The sequence below is a fragment of the Carettochelys insculpta genome, chromosome 32, assembly GCF_033958435.1.
Source record: "Carettochelys insculpta isolate YL-2023 chromosome 32, ASM3395843v1, whole genome shotgun sequence".
NCBI lineage: Eukaryota > Metazoa > Chordata > Testudines > Carettochelyidae > Carettochelys > Carettochelys insculpta.
In genome coordinates, this window is record NC_134168.1 from 1,634,648 (window position 1) to 1,654,294 (window position 19,647).

At 46.0% G+C, this 19,647-nt stretch overlaps 2 protein-coding genes across 2 annotated transcripts; both read right to left on the reverse strand.

Moving 5' to 3' along the window:
- Window positions 1-1,434: 1,434 nt before the first annotated feature.
- On the reverse strand, window positions 1,435-2,436 carry LOC142004511 (olfactory receptor 10A4-like). The gene has a single exon (XM_074982157.1). It carries the CDS (start codon window positions 2,434-2,436, stop codon window positions 1,435-1,437), a length of 1,002 nt encoding a protein of 333 aa, XP_074838258.1.
- Window positions 2,437-14,972: 12,536 nt separating this feature from the next.
- LOC142004512 (olfactory receptor 10A4-like) lies at window positions 14,973-15,950 on the reverse strand. The gene has a single exon (XM_074982158.1). The coding sequence runs from the start codon at window positions 15,948-15,950 to the stop codon at window positions 14,973-14,975; it is 978 nt and encodes a 325-aa protein (XP_074838259.1).
- Window positions 15,951-19,647: the final 3,697 nt, after the last annotated feature.

Consider the following 19,647-nt stretch of genomic DNA (forward strand, 5'->3'; position numbering starts at 1 on the left):
CAGAGCTGACAACTGGTTGCAGACCCTGTGCCTGCAGCATAGATCCCCAGCTGCCGCAGAAGCAGCCAGAAGCCCTGGGCTAAGGCTGCTGCCCACAGTGACCATAGAGCCCCGCAGGGGCTGGAGAGAGAGCATCTCTCAACCCCCCAGCTGATGGCCGCCATGGAGGACCCAGCAATTTCGACGTTGCGGGATGCGGATCGTCTACACGGTCCCTACTTCGACGTTGAACGTCGAAGTAGGGCGCTATTCCTATCTCCTCATGAGGTTAGCGACTTTGACGTCTCGCCGCCTAACGTCGAAGTTAACTTCGAAATAGCACCCGACGCGTCTACACGCGTCGGGCGCTATTTCGAAGTTGGTGCCGCTACTTCGAAGTAGCGTGCACGTGTAGACGCAGCTCTGGTGTAGTAAAAAGTCTTCAAACCTCAAGCGACGGACATTCATAAACAGATAGCTGAGGTACATCTTTTGCATCGGATGGCAAAACTTTGTCACAAATGAGAAGCTTTGGAACAAAGCAGGACAAGAACTGAAATCAAGAGAAGAAAGTGGGGCTGGCCAGGCCACACTCTCAGAAAAACATCCTTCAGCGTAGTCCATAAAGCTCTTGCATGGAACCTGCAAGGAAAACGCACAAGAGGAAGACCACAGACAACATGGAGAAATCTACTGAGACTGGAGGACAGAAACTGGGGTACTCCTGGAGTCAGCTAGAAGTTTTGTCACGAGACAAAGTGAAGTGGAGGAGACTTGTAGATGACCTATGCTCCAACCAGAGTAGAAGGGTTTAAGTCAAGTAAGTCAATATTGGTTAGATTTAGGCCACAGCGAGGCCTGAAGAAATGCATTCAACAACCAAAAAACACAACCAAACCCTCGGCAGAATCTAAAATGCTGCAGTCAGCTGGCACAGCATGAAAAAATGTCCAAACAGACTTTTCTGTAGAGCAGCTTGGAACTCTGCCAGAACTTTTCCTGGTGAAAATGATTAAATTTGCCCCAAAAGAGGTGATTTACTATACAATATTTCTTATTTTTATATGGTTTTCCTTAGGAATTTCAAAATCTGGAGATAGATAGAACCCTGGAGATGCACAGATGTCTCTTTTACATCTGCAGGGATCTACCACCTGCGGATGTAGATATCCATGATTCAATTCAGATTATACAAACGCAGATACAAATTTTGTATCTGAGGAGCTTTAAAAATATTTAATCAGGAGATTACTTTGAATAAAAAATCTCATTTGATTTTCCAGACAATCAAACAAGAGGGATGGAAATTTCTTTTCTATTTAGTTTTTTTTAACAAATATTTCCCTTCCAGTTTTTCTGGTTTAGAACAGGTCATGATGGGTTTGGGTTAGGGTTAGGTTTAGCGTTAGGGTCATCAGGAGGAACTTTAATCCAATTTTAATATATTTTCCTCTTTCACAGGGTTTCAATTAACTCCACTTTCCATTCTCTAAATCTCTGGTTGTGTGAAAAGATTACTTTTGCTACGGTGTTTCTCAAAGCGCCCTTCACCTCCTTGTTTCTCAGAGTGTATATTATGGGGTTCAACAGTGGTGTCACTACTGTATGAATGAAGGACATAAACTGATCACTCTCTAGGTTGGAGTTTGACGTGGCTTTCAGGTTACCCAAAAGGGCTGTTCCGTAGAGCAAAGTCACCACCGTGAGGTGGGAGGAGCAGGTGGAGAAGGCTTTACGCCTTCCCTCTGTTGAAGGCAGCTTGAGGATGGTGGAGATAATGTGGATGTAGGACAGAATTATCAGTAAAAAAGGACCCAAAACGAACAGCACCAGCAAGAGTATGCCCAATAGCGTATTATTCCACATGTTGGTGCATAACATTTTCTGTAAGGGCGGGCTGCTGCAGAAATAATGATGGATGTGGTTGGAGCCACAGAAGGGCTGGCTGAAAAGCCACATGGTCTGAGCTCCCGCCACCAAGATGCCAATGAACCATGAAGAGCTTGCCAGCAGAACACACACCCAGCCACTCATGATGGTTGTGTAATGCAAAGGGCGACAGATGGCCACGTAGCGGTCGTAGGCCATGACTGCGAGGAGAGAGCATGCTGTGAGGCCCGTGATAGAGAAGACGTACAGCTGGGCTGTGCAGCCTTCAAGGGTGATGGTCTTTTCCTCCACCAGCAGGTGAGCCAGCAACTGAGGAGTCACACTGGTTGTGCAGCAGATTTCCAAGAAGGACAGATTCACCAGGAAGAAATACATGGGGGTGTGGAGGGAGGGGTTTAGCTTTATCAGGAGGATAATGAGCAGGTTCCCCATCAGGCTGAGCAGATAGGTGAGAAGACAGACCACAAACAAGAGGATTTGCAGCTTGTTAAGGTATGAAAACCCAACCAGGATGAAGACTTTGGTGATGGTCTGGTTCCCTCCAGAGTGGTTCTCCGAATCGGTCATCTGTAGGGAGTGACAAAAAAGACAGTCGACCTGAGGAAAAGTGATATGTGGATAATAACATAAGAATGGTTATTCTGGGTCAGATCAAACGTCAATCTATCTCAGTATCCTGTTTTCCTACAGTGGCCAATTGCAGAGGCCTCAAAGGGAATGTACAATTAATTATCATATGATTCTTCTCTTGTCATCCATTTATAGCCTCTTACAAAGAGAACTTTAATCATCAAGTAATCCATCCCCAGTTACTTGTTCCATACTGCATTAAAGCCATTGATGAAGCTATCCTATGTGTCTTGTTTGGGGGGGTGAAACTTAATGAAGTCCCGGTCTTCACACAGTCCTCTGGCAAGGTGTTTCACAGGATCACTGTGCATTGGGTGAAGAAAATCTTGCTTTTGTTTGTTTTAAACCTCATAAAAATAAATTTCATTTTGTTATGCCTAGTTCTCATGTTATAGGAGTAAGGAAATAACTTTTCCATATTCCCTTTCTCTACCTCAGTCATGATGTTATGAACCTCTATCATACCTCCCCTTGGTCTCCTTTTCCAAGCGCACAAATCCCAGTCTTTCAATTGCTCCTCATATGGCAGCTCTTTCAGATCTTGAATCCTTGTTTTGTCCTTTTTCCAAACCTTTTCTAATGCTTTGTTTGAGATGAGTCAGCCACATCTTTGAGCAGTATTCAAGAGGTGGGTGTACCATGGATAAAAGGAAGTAAGATATTCTTGGTCCCTTTTCTAAGGATTTCTAACATTCTGTTTGCTTTTCTGACTGCTGCTGTTCATTGAGTGGATGTTTCCAGACACCTATCCACAATGACTCCAAGATCTCTCTGTTGAGTGGTTATAGATAAATTAGTCCCTATTATTTCCTATGTACAACTAGGATTTTTTTCCAATGTGCATTTCTTTGCATTTGTCTGCATTAAAATTAATTTGCCATTTCATTGCCCAATTACTGAAACTGCCATAACTGGAAGACCATTGTCCTGGAAATTAAACACACACACGCGCTAACTGGAACCTCCGAGAGAGAATAAAAACAAAATAACCAAAGCAAACACTTGGTGCACTCTGAAATCTGCAGTGCACTGAACAAATTGAAAGAAAATAATAAGTACAATAGTCTCAGAAAAGGAGACAGGGCACACAGGAGGGAATTATTCTGCCTCTCATCAGAGCTACTGGCAGGGCTTATGCAGACATTTGTTAGAACTTTCCTGAGGGCTGAAGGAGAAATAAAACATCAACTCAAAGGAAAGTCCTATTGTCCAACAGCTGTCCTGCCCCTGAAACAACATGAAGGCTATGTCTACACTATGTCCAGAACTTCGAAAGGAGCATAATAATGAATCTAATCAAAAGATGCTCATGAGGTGCTGCAATGAATATGCAGCGGCTCATTAGCATAATGGCAGCCGTGGCATTTTGACACTGTCACTGCCATCATGTGCAGCTTGTCTACATGCGGCCCTTTTTGAAAGGACCTTGCACGCTTCAAAATCCCTTTATCCTTATAGCCAAATAAGAATAAGGGTATTTAAAAGTATGCAGGCTCCTTTTGAAAAGGACCCCGTGTTAGACGAGCTGCACGCGATCGAAAGTGGCAATTTCAAAATGCCACAGCCGCTGTTATGCTAATGAGGCATTGCAGATTCATGGTAGTGCCTCATTAGCATCTTTCGATTCGGTTCATTATCATGCCCCTTTCAAAGTTTTGGGACTATTGTAGACATAGCCGAAATGTGGAAATTGTGGGAAACCCTCATATCTGGTTCACTAGGCTCAATATTAAATTGAATGTAAAATTGACTACAGCATAAACATCAAATGTTTTCTCGTGGAAAACATCCATGGAGATCAATCTTTTTTTTTTCAGAAGGAATTTTGATTTATTTCTTTATTTGTTGGCTGACATTGGACTGACCCTAAATAGAAGGTTATGTGGACACAGTGAAGTCAATGGATGTGATATACCTTGTCTTTAGTGAAGCTTTTGAAACAGTCTCCTACAATATTCTTCCCCATCAGTTAAGGAAGTGTGGTTTGGATACATGAACTATAAAGTGGATAGAAAGCTGGCTAGATGGTGAGGCCTAATGGGTAGTGATCAATGACTCTGTGTCTGGTTGGAGGTTTGTTTCAAGTGGAGCTCGTAACAATCAGTTCTAACATCTTTATTAATGACCTGGAGGAGGGAGTGGATGGCACCCTCAGCAAATTTGCAGATGACGTTAAACTAAGGGGACAGATAGATATGGTGGAGGGTAGGGATAGAATCCAGAGGGACCTAAGTAAATTGGAAGACCGGGCCAAAAGAAATCTGATGAGGTTGAACAAGGAGAAGTGAAGAGCCCTGCCCTAGGGATGGAAGGATCCCAAGCATTGTTACAGGCTGGGGACCGACTGGCTAATGAGATGTGCATCAGAAGAGGACCTGGGGATTACAGTGGATGAGAGGCTGGATATGAGCCAACAGTGTGTCCTTGTAGCTCAGAAGGCTAACGGCACATTGGGGTGCATTAGGAGGAGCATTTCCAGCAGATCTAGAGAAGTTATTATTCCCCTCTACTCAGCACTGGTGAGGCCACATCTGAAGTATTGTGTCCAGTTCTGGGCCCCTCACTATGAAAGGGATATGGCTATATTGAGGAAGGTCTAGTGGCGGGCAACAAAAATAATTAGGGGGCTGGAGCACAGCCTATGAGACTATGAGGAAAGGCTGAGGGATTTGGAGTTATTTATTTGGCAGAAGAGAAGAGCGAGGCGGGATTTGATAGTAGCCTTCAACTTCTTGAAGGGGGGTTGTAAAAAGGATGGCAAGAGGCTGCTCTCATTGACGACAGATGGCAGAACAAGGAGCGATGGTCTCAAGTTACGGTGGGGGAGGCCTAGGGAGTTGGTAGAATCTCCATCCCTAGAGGTTTGTAAGTCCAGGCTTGACAAAGCCCTGACTGTGATGATTTAGTTGGGGTTGGTCCTGCTTTGGGCAGGGAGCTGGTCTCAATGACCTCCTAAGGTCCCTTCCAGCCCTAGAAGTCTATGATTCTATGCCTAAAGGGAGATATTAACTCACCCCCTGGATTGAGGTCTGCGTATTTTTGTGTCTGCAGAAGTAGAGTGGTACTTCAGAGCTCTGTGATGTATCGGAGACTTTCCATTTATAAACAGGAGAATATGAAAGCAATAAAGGAACCATGTATTATGCAGCAAGCGAGCTGAGGTAAATTCAGCTGAAAGAGTCCACTACCTAACGCCTGGGCATTGGGTTCAGTGAATGCACTGTGAGGGGATTATGGGAGGGGATTCACTTACCAAAAAATATCAGACAGAGCCCAGCCGCAGTATGATTCAGAACCAACTACAAGACAAAGCTTAAGAAACAACATTTCCACTCAGATTCAGTGGTGATGAGAAGGGTTGGGGAGCAGAGCCGAGCGAACACAAGAGGATGGGGGAGCAAAAACCAGAAACTTCAATGCAACAACAACAACAACAACAACAACATGAAATATGAACAGCATCATGGCATGGGGTTGGGCCTGTCTGGGGCACACGTATTACTCTGTGGGCACGATAGAATTATGGGACAAATACCTTACCAAATATAATTAGCATAAAAGCCCTGAAGTCAAGCTAAGGACCTGGCCCATAGTCATGAAATTAGTGGCATTCAGACGCAGAGGATCAGAGAGCCACAGATTCATTGATACACAGATAGATAGATAGATAGATAGATAGATACAGTATACGGGGATAGATAGAATCATAGAATCATAGAAGAGTAGGACTGGAAGGGACCTTGAGAGGCCATCGAGTCCAGCCCCCTGCCCTCATGGCAGGACCAAGCACTTTCTAGACCATCCCTGAAAGCCATCTATCTAACCTCTTCTTAAATAGCTCCAGTGATGGAGATTCTACCACCACCCTTGGTAATTCGTTCCAGTGTTTGATCACCCTGACAATTAGGAACTTTTTCCTAATGTCCAACCTGAACCTCCCCTGCTGCCATTTAAGTCCATTGCCTCTTGTTCTATCCTCAGAGGCAAGGAAGAACAAGTTCCCTCCCTCTGCCTTATGACAACCTTTTAAATACCTGAAAACTGCTATCAAGTCCCCCCTCAATCTTCTCTTTTCCAAACTAAACAAGCCCAGTTCTTTCAGCCTTTCTTCATAGGTCATGTTCTCTAGACCTTTGATCATTCTCGTTGCTCTCCTCTGGACCCTCTCCAATTTCTCCACATCCTTCCTGAACTGCGGTGCCCAGAACTGGACACAATACTCCAGCTGAGGCCTAACCAGCGCAGAGCACAGCGGGAGAATGACTTCTCGTGTCTTGTTCACAACACACCTGTTAATGCATCCTAGAATCATGTTTGCTTTTTTTGCAACAGCATCACACTGTTGACTCATATTTAGCTTGTGGTCCACTATAACCCCTAGATCCCTTTCTGCTGTAGTCATTCCTAGGCACTCCTTTCCCATTCTGTATGTGTAACACTGATTGTTCCTTCCCAAGTGGAGCACTTTGCATTTGTCCTTATTAAACTTCATCCTGTTTACCTCAGCCCATATCTCCAGTTTATCCAGATCCTTTTGAATTATGACCCTATCCTCCAAAGAAGTTGCAACCCCTCCCAGCTTGGTATCATCTGCAAACTTAATAAGTGTACTTTCTATGTCAATATCTAAATCGTTAATGAAGATATTGAACAGAACCGGTCCTAAAACAGACCCCTGCGGAACCCCACTAGTTATACTTTTCCAGAAGAATTGAAAGCCGTTAATAACGATTCTCTGGGTACGGTTATCCAGCCAGTTGTTCACCCACCTTATCGTAGCCCCATCTAAGTTGTATTTGCATAGCTTATTGATAAGTATATTATGTGAGACCGTGTCAAATGCTTTACTGAAGTCTAGGTATACCACATCCACTGCTTCTCCCTTATCCACAAGGCTCGTTATTCTATCAAAGAAAGCTGTTAGATTGGTTTGACATGATCTGTTTTTAACAAAGCCATGCTGGCTGTTCCCTAGCACCTTACAACCTTCCAATTGCTTGCAGATGATTTCTTTAATGACCTGCTCCATTATCTTTCCTGGCACAGAAGTTAAGCTGACTGGCCCGTAGTTTCCCGGGTTATTCTTGTTCCCCTTTTTATAAATGGGGACTATATTTGCCCTCTTCCAGTCTTCTGGAATCTCTCCCATCTCCCAAGATTTTCCAAAAATGATTGCTAAAGACTCAGATACCTCTTCTATCAGCTCCTTGAGGATTCTAGGATGCATTTCATCAGGCCCTGGTGATTTGCAGGCATCTAATTTTTCTAAGTAAATTTTAATTTGTTCTTTTCTTATTTCAGCTTCTAAACCTACCCCTTTTTCACCAGCATTCACTATGTCAGGCATTCCTTCAGATTTCTCAGTGAAGACTGAAACAAAGACATCATTAAACATCTCTGCCATTTCCAAATTCCCTGTTACTGTTTCTCCCTCCTCACTGACCAATGGCCCTACCCTCTCCTTGGTCTTCCTCTTGTTACCAATGTATTTGTAAAAAGCCTTCTTGTTTCCCTTTATGCTTGTAGCTAGCTTGAGCTCATTTTGTGCCTTAGCCTTTCTAATCTTGCTCCTGCATGTTCGTGCTGTTTGCCTATATTCGTCCTTTGTAATTTGTCCTAGTTTCCATTTCTTATAAGATTCCTTTTTTAGTTTGAGATCATGCAAGATCTCCTGGTTAAGCCAAGGCAGTTTTTTGCCATGTTTTCTATCTTTCCTACGCAGCGGGATAGCTTGCTTTTGGGCCCTTAATAATGATCCTTTGAAAAACTGCCAACTCCCTTCAGCCATTTTTCCCCTCAGTTTAGCTTCCCATGGGACCTTACCTACCAGCTGTCTGAGTTTACCAAAATCTGCCTTCCTGAAATCCATTATCTCTATTGTACTGTTTTCCCTTCTACCCTTCCTTAGAATTGTGAACTCTATGATTTCATGATCACTTTCACCCAAGCATCCTTCCACTTTCAAATTCTCAATAATTTCCTCCCTATTTGTTAAAATTAAATCTAGAACAGTTTCCCCCCGGGTAGCTTTTTCAACCTTTTGCAATAAAAAGTTGTCTGGAATGCAATACAAGAATTTATTGGACAGTCTGTCCCCTGATGTATTAGTTTCCCAACATATACCTGGATAGTTGAAGTCCCCCATCACCCCCAAATTCTGGGCCCTGGATGATTTTGTTAGCTGTTTAAAGAAAGCCTCATCCACCTCTTCCACCTGGCTAGGGGGCCTGTAGTAAACTCCTAGTAGGACATCATCCTTGTTTTTCACTCCTCTGAGTCTAACCCAGAGACTTTCAACCCATCCATCTCCTACGTCCTAGATAGATATATAGATAGATACGGTATATGGGGATGGATAGATAGAGAGATAGATACGGTGTATGGGGATAGATAGATAGATAGATATGAACACACATACTATCTGTGCTCAGGCACAAATTCATGTTCTCAATGCATTCACATAACATTAACTAACATAATTTTACTCTAAGTTCTGACTGGAGCACAGCATCCATGGACTTGAGCGGGGGAATGGTCAGAGGTTTTAAGTCGTGGATTTTTTTTTTTTTTGCTTACCTTGTGTAAGAAGAAGAGAGCCCAGTTGGAGGCTTTCTGTGTGTAGAAGAAAACCGAAGGCTTTTTGTTTCCTTCACTGGCTTTTGAGACCAAGTCCCTGAAGGAAACTTCTGCTCATCTCCCGCTTGAGGCCGTGGTAGACGTTAACTAGAACACTGCTTCATGCGGCAGCAAAACAAAACAGCCCCAGAGGCACTGAGACAACAAACTAGGGAAAGTGAAGTCTTTGCTCTGTAGTCTTGGTGGAGAGGCACCGGGCTTTTATCTCAGAGCTTTTCAAAGGTTCGGTCCCTCCTGCCGAGAACCTGGGTGCATTGACCTTACAGATAGAGGGATAGATGTCAACACGCACACAACGCATGTGCTCAGACACAAAATAAAGTTCCAATGAAGTAATCAGTCACATGATTCCGCTCCAATTGCAGATTGGGGCACAAAACCCATGTACTTCAGTAGAATTTTTGAGCTCTTAAGTCACAGATTTTTAACTTGCCATGTATAAGGAGAAGGGAGCCCTCTCCTTGTTGCAAACACTATACATATAGTAGAAAACAGAGGGGGTTTTATTCCATTCACTGGCTTCTGGGACCAAGTCCGTAAAGGAAATGTTTGGTCATATCCTGCTTGAGGCTGTGGTAGAAACCTCTTGGAGCACCACCAGAAATGACAACACAAAATTTACCAGAATCAGTCACTTCACTGGAAGCTCTACAGTCATTAGCATCATGTGTGTTTCTATAGGAAATGCGTAATAGGATTTACTGATAGTGGTCATGTATGTGCAGTAGGACGAGGGCCTGAAATATAAGACCTGGTGTGAGGCCTTGCCTAGGCCACAATGTTCAAGACTTTGCTAGTATAAAGCCAAGGGAAGCTGTAAGTGAGAGGCCAGCCCTGCTCACAGAATCTGGCACAAACAGGGTTAATGGTGTAAATACTAACTGGGTCTAGACACAGGCGGGAAGCTCGTTCCAGAGGGGTCATAACAGAGCAACGCGAGAGGAGAAATCTGGTTATCAACAGTGTCCTCACAGAGAATAGCCTGACCCAGGGTCAGGATGGGATGAACTGACCACAGGATGGATAGAGATCAAACCCATTAGTGCGGGGTAATGGATGGTATGTAGGTAACATAGAATCATAGAACACGAGGACTGGAAGGGACCTCTGGAGGCCATCGAGTCCAGCCCCCTGCCCCAAAGGCAGGACCAAGTACTGTCTAGACCATCCCTGACAGACGTCTATCTAACCTGTTCTTGAATATCTCCAGCGATGGAGATTCCACAACCTCCATCTTGGGGTAGCAACCGGAAATGTCAGAAATGATGTGTCCCTTGTTTATATCGATGTGTAAAAATCGTACACTCGGAGGTGTCTTTGTCTGGCCTAGGGGATGGTGTAGAATCCCGCACTGCTGAGTTGAGACGATTGTCCTGGGCACGCATGTTTAGCCTAGCCATGTAGACATCCGACCTTGGGAAGTTGTTACCGGGCTTCATTTACAATGAGTCTGATCTGAGGTCTTTGGTGTCCGCTGCGCAGTCTGTCCGTACACAGCTGGTACGGCACACAGAGGGGCAAGTACACCGCTGAACAGTTGTCGTCATTGGAGGGAGCAAGATACCTGGCAAGACACCACCCCAGTGACTTCCAACTCACAGTGCGTGAGCTGTCAGAGGGGCTCATTCCCGCCAACTCTCCGGCACCTGACAGATTGAGCACATCACTGATTTAGTTTCTCCGCCTATTTCTCTGGGATGGGGAGGAAGATCAGCGTAGATGGGATTGAACTAGGGAACATAGAGAAGTTCATGTATCTGGGGAACATGACGTCTGAGCTTGGCTGTAAGAAGGAAATAGTGACTAGAAGAGCGAAACCACGAGCAAGTTTGAAGGCGATGGATAAGATCTGGGAAAGCAAAGCAGTTAACTTAGGAACGAAGCTGAGCGTCTTGAAAATGTGTGTATTCACCAGGGCTCCCACCACGTTTTTTATTTATAGTTCATCACCATAGTCATATCAAGATGGCCTTCTGACACAGAAAATTGACTTCTTTACTTAAATCTTCTTAGAGTATATCTTAATATCTATCCATTGAATTATTGTGGTCAAACGTCTAAAAACATCTCAACCTGGCAGAAAGTGTCACCTTCTGCTGTTTGCAACACTCATGGTTATGCCTGTGGTGTTTTGTGTTGGACGGTCATTGCTAACTTATATACTTGTGTTAATTCATAGAGCAACTTCACCTGCTCATGATTTAAGGACCCGGTTTCTGTAGCTGCTTATGGCATTGTTTTCTGCAGGGCTGTTGTAACCATGAGGGGCCGTCGAGAAGGGAGAGAAAAAGCGGGGCAGGCGATATCATTTCCTGCATTAACTTCGGTCTTCTTCACCACCACCAACATACATGACCACATGGACATTTCCACCAACCACAAACATCTTCACTTGCTGCAGGAAGGCACTTTTGAGCCAGTGGCTCCCTCTGCCCCCAGACCAGTGGATGGCCCCCCACAGACTCACCATGACCTAGCTCTGGCCCCCACGGCCTCCCCACCCCAGACGTGAGGTTGTAAAGCTGCAGCTGGTTCTCACCTCAGAGTGGGGCCCAGCACCCAGCTGTGTGTTCCACCCTCCCAAAACTGGGACTGCAGGCTGCCACCCACCCCCCAGCTCTCCCAGGGCCAGACCCTGTGGTATGGCTTGGTACCGTCCCCTTCCACCCCCAAAGGAGCTCAAGGACAATCACAAGGTGTTCCCCCAGGAGGTAAGACTGTGACTGCAGAAGTCAGCTCGGCCCAGATCGCCTCCCCAGAGATGCTCGGGCCAGGAATCATGACATGAACCCCTACCCCAACCAGAAGGAAATGCCAGGGCTGAGTAGCACAGCCCTGGCCACCCCCCAAGACCAGCTCCACCTTCACCGCTGTGGCTGCCCCGGAAACCCCCTGGGACTTCCGAACCCCCTGTCCTAATCCCCCTGCTCTGCCACCCCCGTCCTCTGGCTGGACCCACACACACACCCCGAACCCTCTGCCCTGAGCTTTGCACCCCCTACCCTCACTCCACTGCCCTCCTTCCCTGGCTTGAGCCCCCCACACCAAAACCCTGAGGTGACGTCTCTGTTCCTGTCCCATACCACAACTCCCCCCAACACACACCCCGAGCCCCATGGCAACATTTCAAGCGAACAAGAACGAGGAACGCAGAGAAACTGGATGGCTTGCTTCCCAGTGTTTATTACTGCAAATACCTTTCCTCCCTCATTTCCCAAAAGTACAATCATTTGCATAGAGCACGTATGTTTTCCAAACACAGAAAACCCCCTACCTGATGTACGTGAGCACTGCCGGGGAAATTTGCTCATCGTTATAGAAATCTGTACCACATTCAAAGGGATTTAATGTGATATTGTTACACATAGAGAGACTCTTTTGCAGGTATACAACTTTTTGCACATCTATTACATTATCTGACTCAGGAATTTGCCGGTGAAATTCTCTTCCCTGCACTAACCAGGGTGCCAGGTGTGATGACCACAAAGGTCCCTCATCGCCAAGAAATAAAAGAATTTATTGCCTACACTGCCACGTTGCCAGCCAATCTGCTAGCGCAGACCTCTGCGCTTGTGCAAAATGCTGTGGAACCAAGAGCCATATCCTGGAGCTGTTGTGTGACCCCATCAGGTGAGGCATTGCAAGACCAGTCAGAGTCTAAGATAGCAAGGTGGTCACACGTGCTTAGACACAATCCCTTGTGTCTAAGCACTTGTGAACACGGACTAGGAAAAATGCATTCGACCGTAGTGGGGAAAAAAAAAAGAAAACCCAGCCCAACCCAATACCTACAACGTTACACCTGACTGACAGAGCAGCAGAAGGAGAACCCTAGATGGACTTTTTGGTAGAGCTGTTTGGAAGTTCACATACTGGGGAGCAACATGACATATGGTCTAGATTGTAAAAAGGAAATAGTGACGAGAACAGCGAAAGCAAGAGCGAGGTTGCAGGCGATGGATAAGATCTGGAAAAGCAAAGCAATTAGCTGAGGAACAAAGCTGAGTGTCTTGAAAATGTGTGTATTCAGCAGCGTGTTGTAGGGGTGTGAGACATGAGTGATAATGAAAGGTTCAAAGAGGAGGATATTGGCATTCCAGAGGACTCACAGCACACAGCCAACCTGTGGAACTCCTCGCCAGAGGAGGCTGTCACGTCTAGGACTATAAAAGAGTTCAAAGAAGAGCTAGATAAACTCATGGAGGTTAGGTCCATAAAAAGCTATTAGCCAAGGGTAGGAATGGTGTCCTTGGCCTCTGTTTGTCAGAGGCTAGAGATGGATGGCAGGAGACAAGTCGCTTGATCATTGTCTTAGATCCACCCCCTCTGGGGTACCTGGCACTGGCCACCATTGACAGACCAGATATGGGCTACATGGACCTTTGGTCTGACCCAGTTATCGCCATTCTTATGTTCTTATGTTCTGAGAATAGGACGGATGCAGGAGGTCACCAATGAGGAATTATACAGGAAGATACAGCTGAAAGAGGACCTGCTGCAGAAGCACTTTAAAGACTAGCAAAATAGTTTATTAGGTGAGCTTTCGTGGGACAGACCCACTTCTTCAGACCAGAGCCAGACCAGAACAGACTCAATATTTAAGGCACAGAGAACCAAAAACAGTAAGCAAGGAGGACAAATCAGAAAAAGATAATCAAGGTGAGCAAATCAGAGAGTGGAGGGGTGGGGGGGAAGGTCAAGAATTAGATTGAGCCAAGTATGCAGACGAGCCCCTATAGTGACTCAGAAAGTTCCCATCACAATTTAAACCATGTGTTAATGTGCCGAATTTGAATATAAAAGCCAGCTTTTCAAATTCAAATTCAATATTCAAATTCGGCACATTAACACATGGTTTAAATCATGATGGGAACTTTCTGAGTCACTATAGGGGCTTGTGTGCATACTTGGCTTAATCTAATTCTTGACCTTCCCCCCCCCACCCCTCCACTCTCTGATTTGTTCACCTTGATTATCTTTTTCTGATTTGTCCTCCTTGCTCACTGTTTTTGGTTCTCTGTGTCTTAAATATTGAGTCTGTTCTGGTCTGGCTCTGGTCTGAAGAAGTGGGTCTGTCCCAGGAAAGCTCATCTAATAAACTATTTCGCTAGTCTTTAAAGTGTTACTTGACTGCTTTTTGTTTTGATAGTGTATAGACTAGCACGGCTTCCTCTCTGTTACTGCTGCAGAAGGTCATACAATGGAAGCTACAGCTATTCGGGCATATCTGAAGATTGAATGAGTGAAAAATCAAGACCCTGGTATTCAGCATAATGGATGGTTTGAGTAGGAGAAGCAGACCCCACAGAGAATGGGTAGATGATATCGTAGATTGAGGCAGAGCTTGTCTACAAAAACTAAGCTGCACCACACTGGATAGAGAAAGCTGGAAGGAAATAGTGAGAGAGGCATTAGACACCAATGGGCGCTGAGCCCAGGGTTGTTGTTGATGATGATATTTGGAATATTTCCAGTTTTATAACTCTAGTGAGCATTGCTAACTTTGCCCCAAATGAGAGGTATGAAATGTGATGAAATGTTTTTCATTTTGAGATTTTTTTTCCCCTTTTCCAAAATTTTGAATGTGTATAATCAGGGCACCGTTCTCACTAAACCTTCCTCTTTCATTTGCTCAATGAAGTTTCAAACTGCTCTACAGGTTCTGACTTGTAAAAGTTCACCTCGCTGTGGGTATCGATAGATTATTTTAGTAATCCCATTTTCCTGGAAGATTTCAACTGGCAAAATATTGTTTAAAAAAAGGAGGGGCGTCAGGATAAACTCAATGAAATGTTTATGAAATTCCCTTTTCCCATACATTTTGACTAACTTTACTTTTATATTCTCTGTTTTCTCTGGTTGTGTACAAAGAGGCTCTTCTCTAGAGTTTTTCTCAAGGCTCCCTTCACCTCTTTGTTCCTCAAAGTATATATTATAGGGTTCAAGGCTGGCGTCACAACTGTGTACGTGAGGGAAAGCATTTGATCGCTCGCTGAGGTGGACATAGATTTCGGCCTCATGTAGGTGATAAGGGCCGTTCCGTACATCAAAGACACCACCGTAAGGTGGGCAGAGCAGGTGGAGAAAACCTTACGTCTTCCCTCCGCCGTCGGCAGCCTGAGGATGGTGGAGATAATGCGGATGTAGGACAGGAGTATCAATGCAAAAGGGCCTAGAATGAACAGAGTTGTCAACATGAAGACCACCGTCTCGTTTTTTGCTGTGTCCGCGCATACCATCTTCAGTAATGGTGGGATGTCACAGAAGAACTTGTGAATGCGGTTGGAGCCACAGAAGGACAGGCTGAAAAGCCAGGTGGTTTGAAATGCTTCCACCACAATGCAGACAGTCCATGAAGCACCTGCCAGTTTTGCGCATAACTGGACACTCAGGATGGTTGTGTAGCGCAGAGGGTGGCATATGGCCACGTAGCGGTCATAAGCCATGGCTGCAAGGAGACAGGAGCCTGTAACCCCTATGGTGTTGAAGACAAATACTTGGAATGCGCAGCCCATCATAGAGATGGTCTTTTCCTCCACCAGGAGGTGAACCAGCAGCTGAGGGGTCACACTGGAAGTGAAGCAGATGTCCAGGAAAGACAAATTCACCAGGAAGAAATACATGGGGGTGTGGAGGGAGGGGTTCAGCTTTATCAGGAGGATAACGAGCAGGTTCCCAGTCAGGGTGATCAGGTAGGCGAGAAGAAGCACCAGAAACAGGAGGATTTGCAGCTTGTTAAGGTAGGAAAACCCCACCAAGATGAACACATTGGAGGTGGTCTGGTTCTCTCCAGAGTAGCGCTCAGAGCTGGTCATCTGTAGGGTGGAGAAAGAAACACTGGAGGTGTATCTGGGGAATAACCAAGTACATAGATGTCAATTAAGCAGAGCTGAAATAAACATGAGTGGTAATGCATACACAGGTGGAACATCTCAAGAGCTGACCTGTGCTGGACGAGAAAATTTGCTGGACCACAGGAAGTCAGTATTGTCTGGCAGCGTTACCAACACTCCCACTGCTTACTGGCCTCTTAGAAGACACTTAGCGGTAAATTAAAGCTAAATACCAGCACAGAACACTGAGAGCCAGGACTGGTGGCTGGAAGCAAACTTTATGGGACCGCTGGAAACTTGGCCACACCCATGATAAGGGGTCGTCTAGCTAACTAAAACCATGCAGGATTATGGAGGCTGCCAGAAAACAAAGTGCTGGATTAGAGAGGTTCAACCTGTGGCATTCTTCATATCCTGGGCATCTTTGATCTGTGGGTCGCAAAGCAATGCCATCAAATAATACCGAGCCCCTAAGGGCAGTGGTAATGAAAGTAGGAGCAGAAGCAGTTCTGCCATGGGTCTGAACCCCCAGAAATGGCATTGAAGTCCCCAGATGCCTGAAACAGCCATAGTCACCGTGTTGTTCCACTAGACATGCAAAGCTCACAAGCACATGCACATTCTCACGGAGGGGAGAGCTCATCCCCTCCGAGGGGGGCAAACAACACACACTCGTGCGCATGCACATCCAAAGGGAACGAAAGAGAAGCCAGCAAGCGGAGGAAACGCTGGCAGCTCATGATGCAAAGTGCACGGCATGGACCAATTTCAGACCAAAAGGAACGGTTTTTCTCTAAGTCCAGGGACCAGGAGAAGTCATGAGACATGTTTCTGCGGGACTTATAAACTACTTGCAGGCATTGGTAGAGAGGTCTGTGAAATGTTTCCACAGCACAACCACGGCAGTAAATGCAGAGCTGGCTGGGAAACGGAATTTCCATCTCTTGCAAAACACCAATATTCTGAAACCTCTTTCACTCACAACTGATGCTAAGAGTTGAAAGAGGAAAAACCCCTAATTTTGATTCAGAAGAGTCAATATGCTATCAAATGGAAAACTGAAAAGCTAATATCGACATTTCCCCATGGAAAACACTGATCTTTACAAAACCATTTTTTCAGAGGGGATTTAGATTTCTATCTTTCTTTATTGTCCAACATTTGAACCGTCACTAAACAAATGGAGAAATTTGCTCACCATCGTGAATACGGTCTGTAGAGCTTTTTGTCACTGTGCAGCCATGCTAGTCCATAGCTTCGCAAAAAGAAGACAAAAAAAACCCATGTCCTGTAGCACGGTAAAGGCTAACAACTTTATTAAGCAATGAGCTTTCATGGTTAAAATTGATGAAGTGGGTCTTACACACAAAAGCTGATTACCTAATAAATCCAATTTTTAGTCTTTAAGGTGCTACAGTAATGCTGTCTTTCTTGAGATAGATAGATATGGTGTAGATAGATGAGTAGATAGATATGGTATAGATAGATAGATAGATAGATAGATAGATGTGGTGCATGGGGATAGATAGATAGATAGATAGATAGATAGATAGATAGACAGATAGATAGACCCTGTGCTCAGACTCACACGAAGGTTCTCTGCCAATGAAGGAGAAACTCGAATGAAGAAACCAGTGACATAGTCTTGCTGGAGCAGATGAACGCAAAGTAGCATCACCTTCAGCAAGAGAACGACTGGGGCTAAAGTCCTCTATCAAAGCACACCATGCATAAGAAAAGACATCTTGCCTGCTTGCCGAAGGGACTAAATGTGCCGAAGGAAACGCAGGGCTTTTTATCTCACTCACTGGCTCCTGGTACCAGGTCCTGGAAGGAAACATCTAGTAATAACTCCTCTAGGGATGACCGACCTGGCCTGAAACGGCAACGAAACAAAATGCTCCAGGTCGCTCAGTTCAGAGGAGGTGGTACCACCCTCATCACACTGGGTGTTTTCTAAATACTCCACGTGGGATTTACTAACTGGGGCTCATTGTCACACTCGTTTGTCAAGCAGGAGGAATGATTGGTCACAGACAAAGCACAGCACAGACTCAGGAACAGTGCCCCAGGCTCACGACTCCTTGACGCTCAACCTCTGGGCCCCACTCTTGTCTAAGAGTTACCGTGAGAACCCAGGAGCTCTGATTCACTCCCTACCAGAGCTGGGAACAGACCCCAGGAGTTCTCAGCACATGACTCCATTACCCTTCCTGTAGGGCTCCTTTCTCTCTTTGAGGACCAGACCCACAGAGAACAGCCCGACCGAGCTAGGGTCAGGGCAGGGGCTGAACCGACAGCATGATAGTCTAGCTCTAGTCTTAGGCAACCATCTGTCCTGTTTTGGCCAGGACTGTCGTGTATTTACAGCAACTTTCCGGAATTTTTTTTGTCCCGTATTTTCAGCTCCAGTGCGCCCCCTGCTGGGGAGGCGCAGTCAGTGCAGCTGCGGCCGCCTCCTGTTGCGGCTGGCGGGAGAAGCCCGGGCAAGGCGCCGACAGCGGGTGGCACTCTGAGGCAGGGCTCAGAGGCAGACGGGCACGCAGCCAGTCGGAGGAGAGGCAGCCTGTGTGTGATGGAGGGTTAGGGTGTGTGGGAGGGGGAGAGGTAGATACGCTGGAGGGCAGGGACAGGGTCCGGACTGGCTGAGACAAATTGGAAGACTGGGCTGCAAGAAATCTGATGAGGTTCGAAAAGGAGAAGTGCAGAGTCCTGCACTTGGGGTGGAAGAATCCCAAGCGTTGTTACCGTCTGGGGTCCGACTCACTCGCTAGTAGTTTTGCAGAAAAGGACCTGGGAGTTGTACTGGATGAGGAGCTGGACAAGAGTCAACAGGGTGCTGTTGTAGCCAATAAGGCTAACGGCACATTTGGTTGCATCAAGATGAGCGTTGCCAGTAGATCCAGAGAAGTGATTGTTCCTCTTTATTCGGCTTTGGTGAGGCTGCATCTGGAGTACTCTGTCCAGTTCTGGGCCCCCATTTATAGGAAGGATGTGGATACACTGGAGAGGGTCCAGCGGAGGGCGACCAAAATAATTAGGGGGCTGGAGCATATGACCTCTGAAGAAAGGTTGAGGGAATTGGGACTGTTTAGTCTGCAGAAGAGAAGAGTGAGGGGGGACTTGATAACAGCCTTCAACTTACTGAAGGGAGGCTGCAAAGAGGCTGGAGAGAGGCTGTTCACAGTGATCACAGATGGCAGAACACGGAACAATGGTCTCAAGTTGTGGTTGGGAAGGTCCAGGTTGAACATTAGGAAAAACTTTTTCATTGGGAGGGTGGTGAAGCATTGGAATGGTCTACCCAGGGTAGTAGTGGAGTCTCCATCCCTAGAGGTGTTTAAGTCTCACCTTGACAAAGCCCTGGCGGGGCTGATCTGATGGGTTTGGTCCTGCTCAGAGCAGGGGGCTGGACTCGATGGCTTTGTAGGTCTCTTCCGGCTCTATTGTTCTGTGATTCTATGACCCACCCCATGTGCATGTCTCCATGGAGGAGGGGAGTCTTCCAGCCCATTCAGGCTGTGTGGCTGAAGCCCCGATCTCTGGCCTCCCCACCTTCCACCCTTGAAGCTGGAAGCTGCAGAGCTGAGGGCCCAAGTTGCTGACCCCACAGGGCTGAGGACAGACACTGAGAGCTGAAGCCCTGATCCCTGGTGTACCCATCCCCACAGGCTGAAGA

Excerpts from the sequence above, each read along its gene's own strand:
- LOC142004511 (XM_074982157.1), bottom strand. The coding sequence starts at position 2,436 with ATGACCGATTCGGAGAACCACTCTGGAGGGAACCAGACCATCACCAAA.
- LOC142004512 (XM_074982158.1), bottom strand. The coding sequence starts at position 15,950 with ATGACCAGCTCTGAGCGCTACTCTGGAGAGAACCAGACCACCTCCAAT.